The sequence below is a fragment of the Hyperolius riggenbachi genome, chromosome 1 (assembly GCF_040937935.1).
Source record: "Hyperolius riggenbachi isolate aHypRig1 chromosome 1, aHypRig1.pri, whole genome shotgun sequence".
NCBI lineage: Eukaryota > Metazoa > Chordata > Amphibia > Anura > Hyperoliidae > Hyperolius > Hyperolius riggenbachi.
Window position 1 is genome coordinate 386812035 of NC_090646.1, and position 16041 is coordinate 386828075.

Here is a 16041-nt window from a genome sequence, read left to right on the forward strand (position 1 = left end):
TATGAACACATTTCTGTTACTGGTTCGTGCCCTTTGTGCAGCAAGCTTTAGCGTTCAGTCTCATTCTGCTTTTGTCTGATCATGCTGTGACTTATAGTTCCCAAGATGGACTTGCTAGGTATACAAAACTCTGCCACTGGTATTTTGATAGCTGAGTGCATCATGCCCTTTGCTTGTGATTCCCATACATCTTTCAGCTTTCAAGTGGAACAAAACCCTTGGCTTATTATTAAACAGGAACCTTACCCCTGACTAGCCATGGATTAGTGCAAGAAGGAAGTGCAGGAAGTAGTTGCAGAGCAGTTTATATCAAGCTTGAGACTGACTGTTGAATATTTTATGCGCAAAGCTGGCGTTATGTTTTAACTAATCATTTTTCTGGTTGACTTGTAAAATTTTATGGTCATAAAGAAACTAATGTCACTTTACTTTTGTAATAAACAAGTCTCTAACATTGCAAAATCAAAGTCAGGTGACTGATAATTAAGCCCACTGTTCTCTATGGAACTATGTTATCCTTATACCAGAGCAGCAAAATGAGGCCATTCATGTGCCTGAACAGCTTGCCAAACTAGCAGGTAGAGCTCTGGACTCATTTTCTTTGAAAAACAATGACATTGAAATATATATTTGAAAAACAAAACAGTTTTAGTTATAAGCCTAATAAAATCAAGTATCTCTACAAACTGGACTGGAAAGGGCATCTATGGAACATTGTTCACCTGTGCAAAAAAGCCTTTCCTGCTGCGTTTGGCATACAGTAATCTTTTCCAAAGTAAAGCAGCAAACTGCTGTCTCATCAGACTCCAACTCTTCACCTGGTAGGAACCTTTCCCATCAATCCCGCTAAGGTAATCCGTCTCCCGGGACTCTGCAGAGACAAAATTCAACAGCAGAGTTTAAATGGAGGCAACATTGATTATTACAACAACATCCATATCTACTACATAACTAAAGCCTTGTACACACAAAAGTAGACTTTCGCCCAGCAGAGATTGGGACTCGATCCCTTGGGTGACAGATCAGGGTTGAGTCTGTACAGATACATTTGCAAGCTATTGAGACTTTCTGTTGCAATGCAGGGGGTAGAAGGGCCAAGGATGTGGTGCAGGAAGGTTGAGCAGGAGAACAGAGCTGCATGGAGAGGGAAGGTTGAGCAGGAGAACAGAGCTGCATGGAAAAGGAAGGGTGAGCAGGAGAACAGAGCTGCATGGAAAAGGAAGGGTGAGCAGGAGAACAGAGCTGCACGGAGAGGGAAGGTTGAGCAGGAGAACAGAGCTGCATGGAAAAGGAAGGGTGAGCAGGAGAACAGAGCTGCATGGAGAGGGAAGGTTGAGCAGGAGAACAGAGCTGCATGGAGAGGGAAGGGTGAGTAGAAGAACAATGCCCTAAGACTACGCTCGGCCGAGATGACGTGCTAGGCAGATAGTTCTTCAATGCATTGAGGAGTATTGTGGACACTATACGCATGTTAAATTCTCAACAAAGGTGGCTGCATTGGCTTAAAAAAAACCCCATCTAGTGGAGTACCTATTGAATGGCCGCTAGTTTGCTTGGGCGCCGGTGATAGTTAAAATATCGGTAATGATCATTGTCAATGTTTTACTATAGACTTATGTAGCCCCTATTCTCATACATTCTCAGCACTGCGTAATATGTTGGCGCTTTATAAATACAATAAATAAATAAATAAATACCTACCTGTCCTAATGCCTAATACTAATCACCCACCTCCTAATGCCTAACATTAACCACCTGTGCCCAAACGATTAAAACTACTGTTGCTGATCTGCAGATAATAGGATATCAGCTATAGAGACTAGTAGACAATCTGCCACAAAGCCAATCGACTACTCCTATTTTACCCTATTAACTAGTCGATCCCCTACCAACAGATAATCAGCTACCTACTATTGGGCTTAACTTACTAAAGGCACCTGTGGACTGCTGTTTAACTACTTTAAGACACCCCCACGCCAATGGGCATAGTCGCGGCGGCAGCCCCAGGACCGCCTAACGCCAATTGGAGTCAGGTCCTGGAGCCGGCTACTGAAGGAAATCGCGTGCAGGGTGCTCCGCCCCGTCATCCGTCTCCGAGCGGCTATCGCCACTCAAGTGACTGTTAGATAGCGTGATCGCCATCTATTTACATAGTACAGCGATGCAATCGGCAGCAGCGCTGTACTGAGGATAGGCGTGTGACAAGGCTGTGCCCTCTGTAACTGCGGGAGTGATCCGCTGTCATAGGCTGAAGCCTATGACAGCCAATCACACTGATTGGCTGGCGGGGGGAGGGAGGGAGGGGGGATTTATGAATATTTTAAAAAGCAGCACATTTTTATTAAAAAATAAACAAATAAACAATAATAAACAAATAAACAAATGTCTGGGGGGCGATCAGACCCCACCAACAGAAAGCTCTGTTGGTGGGGAGAAAAGGGGGGGGGAATCACTTGTGTGCTGAGTTGTATTGGCCTGCAGCTATGCCTTAACGCTGCAGTGGCCCATTTGGTTAAAATTGCCCTGGTCTTTAGGGGGGGTTTCCACTGCAGTCCTTAAGTGGTTAAACTGGCGTCTATGAGACACCTGCTGCAACAGGCGCCCAATCAACTTGATACAATCTACTGTGTGAACAAGGCTTAAGATTGAGTGATTACGATTTCCGTTCAATCCACTATCATTACATAACCCTTTATCAGTTAATGTATATAAAAAGCAAGCTGTAAAGTCGGACATACGAAAAGGGTTAACATATACTCTTCACACATTGCCAGGCAGATCATACCTGGGTCCAAGTCAGAATCATTATTATCAAAGTTATCATCTTCAGTGAAAGGCCTCAGGCAGCTTTGGTGGTCACCAAATGCGTATCTCTTTCTCCTAGCAGGAAGTGTGCCATCTATAGAGAGGAAGATGATATAAGTGATTGTGAAATAATATATTATTATCTATTCAGTCAGCAAACTGTTTGAGGTCATGGCTGTTACTGGAAGAGATACTCTGCAGGCCAGAACATTACCTGATGTTTCTGCATCCACACCGGTGTCATTTGCCACTTTCAGGAATATCTGCAAAAACAAACCTCTGATTAGGAACAGAAGCCAATAAGGCCATCTTTAATTCAGCTGCTGCTTTATGCTTGTGAATGCCTGTGGTGATGCTGATAATGATATTCAGGAAGCTGCATTTCTATGCCCTTTATCACTTATTAAAGAAAAACAACAGGCATTTCCGTTCATGACTGCTGACTTGCAACGTGATCGCTCATCATTTTAATCACACACGCTATCTTGTTATTCCAATGTGTCATATAGTCAGGGTTACAATAACAATTACTCTTACGGTATTGTATAAATAAAGTCTGGATCACAGTGCTCTGTAGCTTGGCAAGGTGAAAGAGTAGTCTTTGATTAGCTCCTCTATCATGTTAATCCATGGCCACAGCCTACTATAAGCACGGAGACAGCAGCTGTGTGTCAAGTGCAGCCCTGTACTCTAATTAAAGTCGTCAAGTGGGTCAAGTCCCCACTCCACACACAGCTGGGCTCACACTGCTTATAATAACCTGTCTGGTGGCTGAAGCTAGCTGCAGATTAAAGGAAACAAACCTCACCCTAAGGAAGGTTTGTTCATTGTGTGAGCTTTTGGGGGTGCAGCAGTCAGTTACTTAAAGAGAACCTGTACTGAGTAAAAATATTTAAAATAAACACATGAGGTAACTTCAAATGAAAATTACACAGTTACCTTGCCATCAGTTCCTCTCAGAAGCTCACCATTTTCTTCTGACAATAATCCCATCCAGTTCTGACAATATTTTGTCAGATCTGAAATATATCAGTTGCTGTCAGTAAAATATCAGTTGCTGTCAGTTATAGCTGAGAGGAAAACGGATGTACCAGGTAATGTCCATGTTTCCCTATGGCTCAAGTGGGCGATGTTACAGTTTTAACTGTGTGCTGACCAGAAAGCTGTAATGGGTAATGGCTTTTTTTAAAAATGGAGGACGGAAAATTCCCTTGATCATAGTGAACAAATAGGACGCAGGACAGGAGAAAGACACTGAGGAGTAGACTACATGGAAGGTAAGTATGACTTGTGTATGCCTATTTTGAATTTTATTTTCAGTACAGGTTTTCTTTAAGTACAGGGGCTGCTCAGTAGCTCCATCTATATGGAGGCCTCCATTTCTATGTTCCTTTTCTACACGATTGCAAGTTCCCGCAGTGATGGCCTGTGCTTCTTGACTTCCGCAATACATACCAGGGATGCGTGATGCATGCCGAGAGATGTACTTCCCATTGATGTGATTACATCTCTTGACCAGGAGATGTAACCACGTTACTGAACTACATCTTCCAGCATGCATTGCGCATACCTGGCATGCACTGCTAAATCAGTCAAGGGACACAGGATATCACCTCAGGAAATTCAACCTGTGGCACAGGGACACAGAAGGTGGAGGCTTCCATATAAACAGGGGGCTCCTGAGCAGCCCCCAGTAAGTAGGTAACTGCACAATGCCCCTCAAAGGCCCACACAGTTAACGAACCTTAAAGGATCCTGTCCACATGTTAGTAAGGTTGACTCTAGAACTAAAGATTAAACTAAAGTCTTGGTAGTCAGCATGTCCCTGTTTATTATTACAAAAAAGCAAAAAAAAAATGTATAAAAGAATTACTCTCAATACAGAAAATTCAATATATCGGGTTCACTTGAGAATTTCTGTGCAAATTGCACATTAGAGTGAAATGCAAGTAAATATTATCCAGAGCATGCAATCAGACGAAAAAGCATCTGGTTGGTTGTTGTGGAAAAGATTTTTTCTATCCTCCATTTTAAACTGCTTCCTCTGTCAGAATAATAGGAAACAGAGTGAGACATTAAATATGATTCCTCTTACCTCCTCTAGAGTGGTGTCTGAGATTCCATAGCTGGAGATACCAAGGTCAAAGAGACGATCGTCTATTTCATGAAAAAGCTCCACAAAGGACCCCTCCTTGGCAGCTTCATACGGTAACACATAAGTCAGCTCGTGTCCGATGTCCTCCACAAGTCGGGCCTCGGCCACATGTTTGTTGATGAGGTTTGAAATGGCAGACACGTCTGTCAGTCCCACACAAAGCAAGCAGAGAAAGACTTTCTATGAGCCTTTAGTTTTGGCTACAGCACCATTAACATTTTGTATTGGCTTACGTTACTAGAGGAACTTCAGTGAAAGAAATGCCTGCAATGTATGAAACTACAAATCTGTAACTATAGTAACGATTCCCTCCCCTGCTTTCTGCAACATGGATGTAGATGCCCAGGCTGAAAGGCAGGACATTTGTGTTTAGATACAAGCTATGGCTAACTTCAAGGAAAACCAGTAATTAAAGAAATATGTAGTCCGCCACTGCTGATTTCCTATAGTGTTGCTCTCCTCAGGAAAGTCAGAACACAATTTGTGTGGTTGCTCCATTTTAGTGATTTAGAAAAGATTATAGCTAGAGCTATAGCATTATAATGAGGAAATTAGCATTTTAATGGGAGGTCAGCAAAGTCCATCTCTACATTTCTTGCTTCAGTGACTAACTTTCTAACAGCACTCAGGACAAGCAATACACGCTGGTCATTTATGTATATGTGAAGCACTGCACCTGCCAAGGGATTCAACATCATTTACGGTGGCCAGTCTTGTCACTCACTTCTTTCACAAAGTACAACCTAACAATTGACACCATTATTTCCTGTTTCATCTTTGCAGCTTCTTGCCTCACCTGCTTAACATAAAAAAATATGTTCTAATACTGTTCATTCACTGTCCAGTGAGCAGGCAGGGGTTGCAGAAAATAAGAAGCTGAAACAGGAAACAGCGGAATCACCTGTTTGCACAGACTATCCTGTATAGAGCTGTATGAGCAACAAGACCTGCTGTGCAAAGTTACAAACCTTTTGGCTTGTCAAACAGTACACACAAATGAATCTGTTTTACAGGAGCTGGAGTTAATTTTTTTCATGCAATACAGGTTCCAGGGCTTTAAAAAAATATTATTTGTATTACCTATTGTGAGAGTGTCACTTTCGTGATCACTACCCAGGCCTGCGTCCGAGCTACTCTGAGAAACGCTGTCATCCTGAAACAAAACATAGTAATATTCAATGTGTAAATACACAAATCTCTGGGGAACAGCAAATCAGTCCTAAGCAGTGCAAGCATATACAGCATTCTTTTAGAAGGCAGAACAGCAGCAGGTGTACTTGTAACAGAAGAACAGGCAGCAAGCGGTGGTTAGTCTTCAAAGGCGTGCTCCATGCTAGCATTTAGGTAACCCACATGGTGGTAACAAAGTCCAATCTCTATGAAATCAAAAGCCACTGAGGGCGCGAGCAGGTGCCGGGTAATTATGACCCCAGCATCATCAGTGTCAGGGAACAACAGTGGCGGTGATTACAACAGTTATCAGTTGCAATTCTGATTGTATAGAAGGAAGAGTTAGGTATAAAGGTTAGAAAAGGAGCTGGCTGGTTATAATTACCCTACTCTTGGCTTCCTTCTTCCGGTGTGCTGCATGTTTATGTTTAGTAATCACCGCTCCTGTAGGCCCTTGTCCTGATGGTGCTGCCAGCATCGAGATCAGATTCTGTTTGCAAGAGGGAGCTGACCTGCTGCTGTCCTGCCCACAAATGACGGGGTACCGTCATCCCAAACGTTAAAAGGAGAAAGCTAAGAAAGTCCCTTTATGTGACAACCAATGCTCAAACTTTCCAATACCTCAGTCAGATATATTTTTTTCCTAATAAGCACATCAATGAAATATACAGAAAGAATGCATACATGCCCACATCTCATTTAGCATATACGTGCACACATGCAATACACAAGCACACACAGGGGAGGACTGGCCAGGGGGGAAGGGGGGAGATTTCCCCCCAGGCTGCCTCTCTTTTTAATGATTTAGGGCTGGCCGATCCACCAACTGGTTCGATAATTATCCAATCAGATGAAAATCTGTGCCGCCACAAGCATGCCCAATCAACAATTTGACTTATTTTGGGTGGAAAGTAGTTGATAGTATCAATCTGAGATGCTGGGAAATCTCGGGCCGATGTATTCGTTAAGTGCGATAATAACAAACTATGTACGCAATGGAAACCCCGACGGTTTCCCTCAAAATCTATTATGTACCCCACGGTGCCTGTGCATTTATACTTTACCTGTCATGCTGTCCCTCTACTATTCTTGCTGTATTTCTGCATTGGCATGACCATGTGACTACCGGTATATAGCACGTGGGGCGCATGTGACATCATTTGGGCTGGGGCTGCCATGAAACCGGGCCTCTAGTTTGTGTTTTCCCTCCAGGCCAAAAGGTCCCTGTCCTCCCCTGAGCACACACCAGTTCTTAGGTGCCCATAAATTAAACATAGGTTAGAAGTGAGATTTGATAAAATTGGGCTTGATTCACTAACAAGCGCTAATCTGGTTAGTGTTTCTTAAGAGATAGTGGGCGCAAACCACGGAGTTAAGTGGTTTGCGCCCACACATCATACACAGCCCCGCTCAGTGTGCGTGCAGCGTGGTGTGCGGTAATAGAGCGCGATGTGACAATAACGTTGCACCCGCTGCCCTGTAAACGTTGCACCCGATGCGCATCGGGTGCTCTCTGAAGCAGCGCATTGATGCGCCGTTTTGGGGGCACCCGATGCGCCATACAGGGCAGCGGGTGCGACGTTATTGTTGCATCGCGCACTATTACTGGCGCACCGCTCTGCGCATGCACTGAGCGGGACTGTGCGCAAAGTAGCTTTGCGCGGCCGTTAGTGCACGCAAAGCTACTTATTTAAAATTCATTAACAGCGTTTTGACATGAGCCAGTTTCCCATGGAAAGTGTGGAAAGTGGGATAATAGAAGGTCTGCCTGATGCAGTCTTAGAAGAACTTTTAACCCAGGACTGAACTTCATCCCAATCAGTAGCTGTTACCCCCTTGCCCATGAGAAATCTTTACCTATTCTCACCACCAGTGATAGAATGTAAATCAGGTAAAGGAAAGTCTTTACAATGGGCAAACACTGACTAAATAATCTATAAGGACTCGTTCACATCTAGGGCGTTTTGCATTTTTTTAAGCGCCTAAAAGCGCTTGTGCAATGATTCCCTATGATAGTGTTCATATCTGAGCGGTTCATTTCCGATCCCCTCAGCAAAGCGCTGCCTGTACCATTTTTGGGGCAATTTCTCTATAATGGCAGGTACAGGAAAATCTCAAAACGCTTGAAAAAGCACTTTGTATAGCGATTTACCCAGTGCTTTTAAGAATAAATACATTGTATTTATTCTTTTCTGGGTCAAAGAGTTCACTTCCTGACTTGCGTCAGGAAGTGAAAAAACAAATCGCTCTGCAAAAGCGCTTTGAAAAGTGCTTTATACAAAATGACAGCACGCAGGTAAGCACCAGAAGGGGGGTAAAAAATGCACACAAAAAATTCAAAAATCTCTGCCATCAGCGATTTCGATTTTAGATGTGAACAAAGCCTCAATGAATATTGTAATAAAATAAGCAATATTAATAATTATGTTATTTAAGTTCCTCTTTAAGAGAAGATATGGTACTGTCTGTGCACCCATGTCCCTCATGTTCAATCAGCAATGGTTTCAAGATACACTGGGTCTTGATGCAGTGGTTAAATTTGACAAAACAGTTGTGTTTTTATGGTCAATATCAATTTCCCACAAATTTACAACCATGCTACATTTTTCATTCAGGTAAACATCTGCATGATTCTAATAGTGATTTAATATTCAATACATAAGTTATGTGTATTGTATATCCTGCAGACTGAAAATCTCTTGGATAGTTCATCTGATTTAAAAGTGGCTGTTATATAATTTCTAAGGGGTGAATCTTATGAAGATTTCCTAATTTCAGCTGGGAACATCTGCCCAAATACAAAATAATCTAATACACGTTGGCCAATATTAGTGCTGGTGGTGTAAGTCATGTTGTAATTGGAAGTTGGACTCTGGTTCTATGAATTGTAAGTACTGAGGTCAGTACATCCAGTGACCTGATTAGAGAACTGGCATTGCACCATTTACTGGAGAAAAGGTAAATGATGCAAACTGTTGAGGCAAGAGAGGACAGAGGACCTTTAGCTTTTCCCCTAGAGTAATATGTTATCAGTGCTGAAATAACTCTATGAACTCACCTTTTTCAGATAAGACATTGTACTGCTGCTGTTTCTGCAAGAGCTAAGGGAAGAGTCTGTGTCTCTCTTTACTAGTGTAAGATAGTAGCCAGTTCCCAGCTGGTTCTTTAAGAAAAGAGATGACCCAACACAGCACAGTTTTCCATGGGATATTATAGCAATTCGGTCCCCAAGAATGTCAGCCTCATCCATGTGATGTGTGGATAGGATGATTGTCCGTCCTGGGTAAAAAAAAGTCACATACAGGATTAGGAAAGCAAAATCTTTTTGTAACATAAAGGAGTATAAAAACTTTTTAACAAATTGTATAGTATTTAAGTCATTATTTTATGATAGAGGGAAAGTACTACACATGAAGAGCTGCACATGAAAACAAGCTGCTGCACATAGCACTGCACGTAGAAGAAGGGGCTCCACATGGAATGGGAGGGTGCTGCTCCACATAGAAAGGTGAGAGGATTGATGTTCCACATAGAGGACTTGCTGCAGGTGGGGAACTGCACATGTATGAGAAGGGGGTAGAGGGGAGGGGGTCAAGAGAGTTGGTCAAGGGGCCCAAACACATACATCTAGTCCTGGATGCAGATACAGTATGCTATAACTGCCATCTGAGCCAAAACACATAACATGAGAGAGCAACTCATAACATATGCTATTTTATCAACAAAGTGGTTAAACGGTTGGACTTCAAACTAGTTATCAGCCATTATATTAGAGGCAAATGTGGTATGTTCTGCTAAGACTTTGGTCTATTTAGCTTTCCTACAAACTAGTCAAAATAAATATAATAACTTAACTTCTTGTGAACACAGTAAAATTGAAATATATGCCCTGCTTGGGGCCTCTTATTTCTGCTAGGGCATAGGTTTCTGTCTCCCATCGCTGTGCACTCTTACCTCCACTGCACTCACCTGTCTAAAGACAGATGAACTCTGTGCGCTGGTCAGAAGACGATCTGATTGGCTCCTGACCCTGTGAGCCAATCACAATGATCACAGCACTAAAATGGGGGGGGGGGGGAGCTCTGTTCCCTAAGGAGCCAGAGCCTGTTGGTCCTGAAGGAGTTTAATGCTTTTAATTTGTCTGGCGTTATGAACAGTCGGTATGTAATTGAGGAACTAATTGAGGAACTAAAATACTGACAACTAATATACAGGATATTATGTATCAAGCCCAACTTTGAACAATAAAAATAGGTGTACAGAAATTACCTTGTCTGTATTTCAGAAGAAGCTCCCAGATGCCTCTACGAGAGTACGGGTCAACCCCAGCTGTGGGCTCATCAAGAATGACAACCTTTGATCCACCCACAAAGGCCAAGGCTACAGACAGTTTTCTCTGCATACCCCCTGAAAGATAATAAGTACACATTGTCAAACACCCTTTAGTCTAGGACTAGGTCAATGACATTACAGATAAAGGCTCCTGTATTCAACATGGAATGATTAAGAAAGTATTTTCTGTTGTGTGATAAGGGTATGGAAAATCCATTACTTCCACTGCATCAATGCACAGATAACATTGCTACTGCAAGAGAATCATCCTACACAACAGATATAGCAAGGTGTTTTATGTGAAACATTTTTACAAATCTATAGCTTCACTCTGTTAACGTTGTACTCCAGGGGGAAAGCAACTGAAGGTTAAACATACAAACACCCTCAGCAGAACTACTGTCTCATATTTCTGGTTAGATTAATGTAGCAATGAAATACAAACTCTAGTCATGTTGAAAGTTCATCCTGCCACAGAATAGTGTGAGGAGCTGAAAAGACTATGCAGATGTATCGTACTGGATCAGAGATCTAAATATAATGGCCTCTTTCCTCTACTGACCACATATCAATAACTATGAATTTTTAACAGTAGAATGGATCTACAGCACACTGTTAGAGTTTGCTCTTCCAATACAAAGAACTTCACATGTGATGCATTTCATTGTCCATCCCCACACAGCAAAACTACATGCATAGATGAAAAAATGATAAAAAGGATAAAAACTAGAGTAAAGGTGCCCATAAACAGTACAATCTCACGGCCAATTAAAGGTTTCTGTTCACCGCAGGGATTGATAATAAAACAATAGGTTATGCCCACTAATGGCTGAATTCCCACTAAACGATCCAATCAGATTGATGGGATCGATCCCAAAAAAGAATTGATTACATTCCTCTAATCAAATTGGTTAGCAGGAATGTGTCTGTTAATGGACACATTAGCCTCGGGGTTGTACCATTTGGGCCTCAGTCCCTTATCTCAGTTGTGTCCGCTTCTGTCTGCTTTTCAGCATCTGTAACATTGATGTGTAACTGAAAAGCGGACACAACTGCGTCAGTGGGATCAGGCCCTAAATGGGCACCTTTAGAAAAATCTCAACTTTACATGTATAGAAAGACTAAAAATGTCAGCACTGCGGGGAACAGGATACACATGTGCACAAAGGAGCTGCCAACAACTTGTATTAATTAGATTTGTCCCCTCTGAGCTACAAAGGAACACAATGTAACAGCACTCACAAGAGCTGTATGGTTCAGTATAGAGTGTATAATCTTTAGCCTTCTGAACTACTAAAAGTCTTTGTACCAAAAAAATGAATTCACTTATATGTAATCTATATTAACGTTTTACCTGACAGCTGATTTGTCTTGTATTTTTTCTTATTGGGAAGGCCAACATCGATCACCATCTGTTCCATCTCTGCTTTTACTTTGTCTTCTGAGAGTCCTTTCAGTCGTGCATAAAACCAGATGTGCTCTTCAACAGTGAGCCTAGAGGGAAATGTAGAGAGGCACACATGAGGAAGCAGCAGATCAGCATGCCTCAGTGGAGTTCCATAGACACAGACACACATTCATGGAACAGGGCCCACGGCCTTCCACAGCACACACATACTAATCTTCATTTACAAAAGGGACACTTACAAGAACTTACAAGAACCCAATATATTGTTTTATATGTGAAGCACAACACCTACATGCAGGACACAACGGTGAAAAAGAAGATTGTATACAGATCAACTACTTTAAGCTACATATGCCCCGATATGTAACGCCATGGTGTGTAAGAGTAATGTACTCTATTATGTACACATTCTCTGCACATGTATGACTGTGGCATTCATTCACATACAATGAAAGAAACGGCTGCTTGTTTCTGGAATTTCACTGGTCTTTATGAAAATACCCTACCTAGCATACCTTCCACATGGCTTCCATGCTTCCATGAATCTTTTATTCATACTTGTTATAGAAACTATTTTGTTACTGTAATACGAACTTAAAGCTGCTCTCCAGGTTCCCAGCTAAATACACAGCTAATATGCATAAACCTAACCAACTTTCCAGAATAGATGTCTAACCTTGTGACCACCTATGCCTAACCCTAACTTTGATCCTTTAAACCATACATAACATTAACCTGATCTCCTGATCTATCATTAACCTATCCCAATATTAGTCACCTTTAGCTAGCCAATAACAATAGCTTTGGCTAACGTAACCAAATCCTACCACACTGACCGAAAGCCTAACACTAGCCATTCCTTACCTGGAGCCATCCCCAGCCTTTCTAACCATAATTTTGATACTTAACATTTCAGATGCAGACTTCCAGTAATTATGTTAAAAATCACTTTGTACCCAGATAAAAAGCATCTCTAAGCTATATATCATACCTATTTACATAATTGCTATTATGTTCAGCATGTTCAGTTATTCAGAAAGCCCAGTAAATAAAAAAATCAAGCACAAGCAGCCGTGTCTTACCGTCCTCTCTTCTGCAGCTGAGCAGAACAGCCTGGGCAAAGCCCCTCCCTCTTTTTGCAAATTATCCAGTGCTGATCGGCTGCCAGCTATTGACCTCACCATTCTGCGTTCCTCCCCTTTAATCAAGCTCACAATGTCGGACTTTCCAGAATTTTGCAGTACACTGAAGCCAGACAGATCAAATTGTACAGGCCCTCTATTCTAGTCTATGAGCGCAGTAAAATAATAACACTAAATAATAATGATAATATAAGGCAGTGATAGGCAGACTTGGCTCTCCAGCTGCTAAGGAACTACAAGTCCCACAATGCATTTTCCTTAAAGCGGATCCGAGATGAAAAACTAACTATAACAAGTAACTTGTCTACATATCTTATCTAAAGTTTAGATGGTTTAAACAGCAAATCTAGCTGCAAACAGTTTTAATAGAATATGATTATTTATTCCTGTGATACAATGACAGCAGCCATGTCATGTTGTTTGTAAACATTACACAGAGGGAGGCTTATCTGTATCTTGAGCCATCAGCCTAATCCCCTCTCCTCCTCCCTCCTCCCCTCTGCCTCTGAAATTAATGGCTAGTAACACCTCCCCCTCCTCCTGCCCAGACTGAGCTCCCATGAGCCCTTGCTACTGCCAAGGCTCTCTGAACCTGTGGGCGAGGCTTATTTAGTTTATAGGGAATTAGAGTATTAAAACAAAAACAAAAAAGTATTTGGCTTGAGTAATGCCCTATAAACAATAGGAAAAGAATATAAACATGCAATGTGTAAAAGTTCACCTCGGATCCACTTTAATGAATCATGACTGTGTCTGTCAGATGCCTGCAATGCATTGTGAGACTTGTAGTTCCTGAACTGCTGTAGAGCCAAGTTTACCTATCACTGATATAAGGAATTAAGAATATATAGAATACCTAAACCTTTTGGCAGAGTTTTCAGTATAGAAAGCATAAAATAAATGAGATTGATGCTAATGCACAAAGATGAACACATTGCCAAATGCAAGTGCTGTAAACCACCATAAAAAAGTAAGAGTAATTACGGTAATGCTGAATCATTTATATTTTCTACATACGACTTTAAAGAGAGCTTTTAAAGCTACCAGCTATGAAGACATGAGAGAAGTAAGCAGGTGTTTAGCATACATTTTTTTCCATGATGTTCATTTTTCCATAGACATGACTTAACAAGCTGCCTAGGTAGCAGAGAATGCATTCTTAAGATATCTATAATAATGGGAGCTGAAGCTCTTGGTAACATAAAGCCTTATACAGCATATTACAGAAACATTACATGTTTCTGATCATGTGTTGCTTCGGATCGCAGCAAATCAGAGCCTTACAAATGTATCACTTATTAGAACTGATCACGTTTTTTTTCAAGAGTGTGAGCAGATTCTACATATAAACTGTAAAAACAAGAATCACATTTATTGATACTTACATGTCAAAGAGCACATTATGCTGAGGGCAGACTCCCAGATTTTGTCTGATAGAGTTGAGTTCTGTGCGGATGTCTTTTCCCATGATATAAGCTGTGCCAGACGTTGGTGGGAACAACCCAGTCAATATGGACCTTCAGGTAGAATGAAAAAAAAAATCTAATTTGCTTGATTGTTTCTAACATGGATAGGTTGAAATTAAATAAACAGTGAAAGCATAGACTATAAGATAAATTATATATGTACAACATAAATGATTAGAGCTTCTTTGAATGAAGGTTGCTTTCAGTAGTATATCAGATCTGAAATATACTCTGTTAGGACTGCTACACCTGACAAGCTCTGCAGTTTGTTACCATTGTTTAATAAAAATTATCTCATTCACTGTGCGGTATATACTGTATTAACTGTTTTCCTGTTATCCACACAATAGCAATGTTTTCAGAATTAAAGGATTCAGACTACTTTAACATAATTCTAAATACTATACTTTGCTATGGCAATATACTGTATGTGTCCTTTGTGATTAATAACCCCCCCCCCATCCCCACAAAATCATGTAATGTAATTAGATACAAAAATCTGATAAATAGGCAGACTTACTGTACTGAACTGTCATAAAACCCCACATTCAAGGATTCAGGGATGTAATGCCGGGCATACACGGCATAGATTATGCGCCGGATCGAGCCGCTGGCTCGATGCCGGCGCATCTCCACTCGTCCGCGCGTGCGGATCGATACCTGCTCGTCACCGCGTGCGGCAGCTAATCAGCCGCTCATTTCTCCCATTGTTCTCCCCGCCGGTATCGAAAGCGCAGTATTGATCCGGCGGGGTATCGGACAGGTTGGATCTTATCAATCGAGCCATCAGGCTTGATTGATAAGCCTCCCTCCTGTCCGTGTATGCCCAGCATTAGACACCAAGGTCTCCCTCACCTGAATTCTTGTAGCCTGAATTAGCAGTCATTGTAGAGTATATGCACAGAATTAAAATTACACCAATTGTTTTCACTTGTTTTCTGAAATTGCTTTTCTACAAAGTGAGTTAATACAGCATGCTTACATTGTTGTCGTTTTTCCAGCTCCATTGTGTCCTAAAAAGGAGGTTATTTGTCCTTCATAGAAGCTGAGTGATAATCCATCTACTGCCACTTTTTTACCATGGCGATAAATCTTCACCAGGTTCTGGATGGAGACTCCAAGAGTAAGGTGGAAAGGCTCTTCTTCCATGCACACTGCAAAAGAAAAAAATACACTTCTGATGTACTCATACTTTTTTTTTTTTTTTTTTGAAGTACAAAGAACATAACTCTTTTTTTATGGATGTAACTAAATATACATATCCGAAAATGGGTTACCTTCTGATGGACCCTTTTGTAATGGCTGTGGGTGATGTGCCTCATTAGATTCCTCTCCACACCAATATGACTTTGTAAATGGGAAGTACCATGATCTAGGCATTCCATACTGGCCTAAATGGTAGAACATTAAATGTACATGAGCAAGTAAATCAAAGGTAAGAATCAAAGCATTTTTATCAAGAAAAAGTTATATCAGTTTGGTAAATTAAGCAGTTCCACCAGGAATATACATATGCTTCAACATTTTTGCTTTGCATCACACCATACAAAATACATAAAGACA

General features: G+C 41.3%; 1 protein-coding gene across 4 annotated transcripts in view; it reads right to left on the reverse strand.

Moving 5' to 3' along the window:
- The window catches only part of ABCA1 (ATP binding cassette subfamily A member 1), a 154886-nt gene that overhangs the window by 37362 nt on the left and 101483 nt on the right, over positions 1 to 16041 (reverse strand). The window contains exons 18-29 of one of the 4 annotated variants that reach the window (XM_068234425.1): positions 15756 to 15869; positions 15461 to 15632; positions 14398 to 14529; positions 11817 to 11956; positions 10400 to 10537; positions 9189 to 9409; positions 6516 to 6653; positions 6040 to 6113; positions 4901 to 5111; positions 3020 to 3068; positions 2786 to 2899; positions 723 to 871 (exon numbers count right to left, since the gene is read on the reverse strand). In XM_068234425.1, coding sequence (XP_068090526.1) covers positions 723 to 871; positions 2786 to 2899; positions 3020 to 3068; positions 4901 to 5111; positions 6040 to 6113; positions 6516 to 6653; positions 9189 to 9409; positions 10400 to 10537; positions 11817 to 11956; positions 14398 to 14529; positions 15461 to 15632; positions 15756 to 15869 — 1652 coding nt within the window. The remainder of the gene's footprint in view (positions 1 to 722; positions 872 to 2785; positions 2900 to 3019; positions 3069 to 4900; positions 5112 to 6039; positions 6114 to 6515; positions 6654 to 9188; positions 9410 to 10399; positions 10538 to 11816; positions 11957 to 14397; positions 14530 to 15460; positions 15633 to 15755; positions 15870 to 16041) is intronic. The other 3 variants (XM_068234426.1, XM_068234428.1, XM_068234427.1) reach the window with 3 other exon arrangements.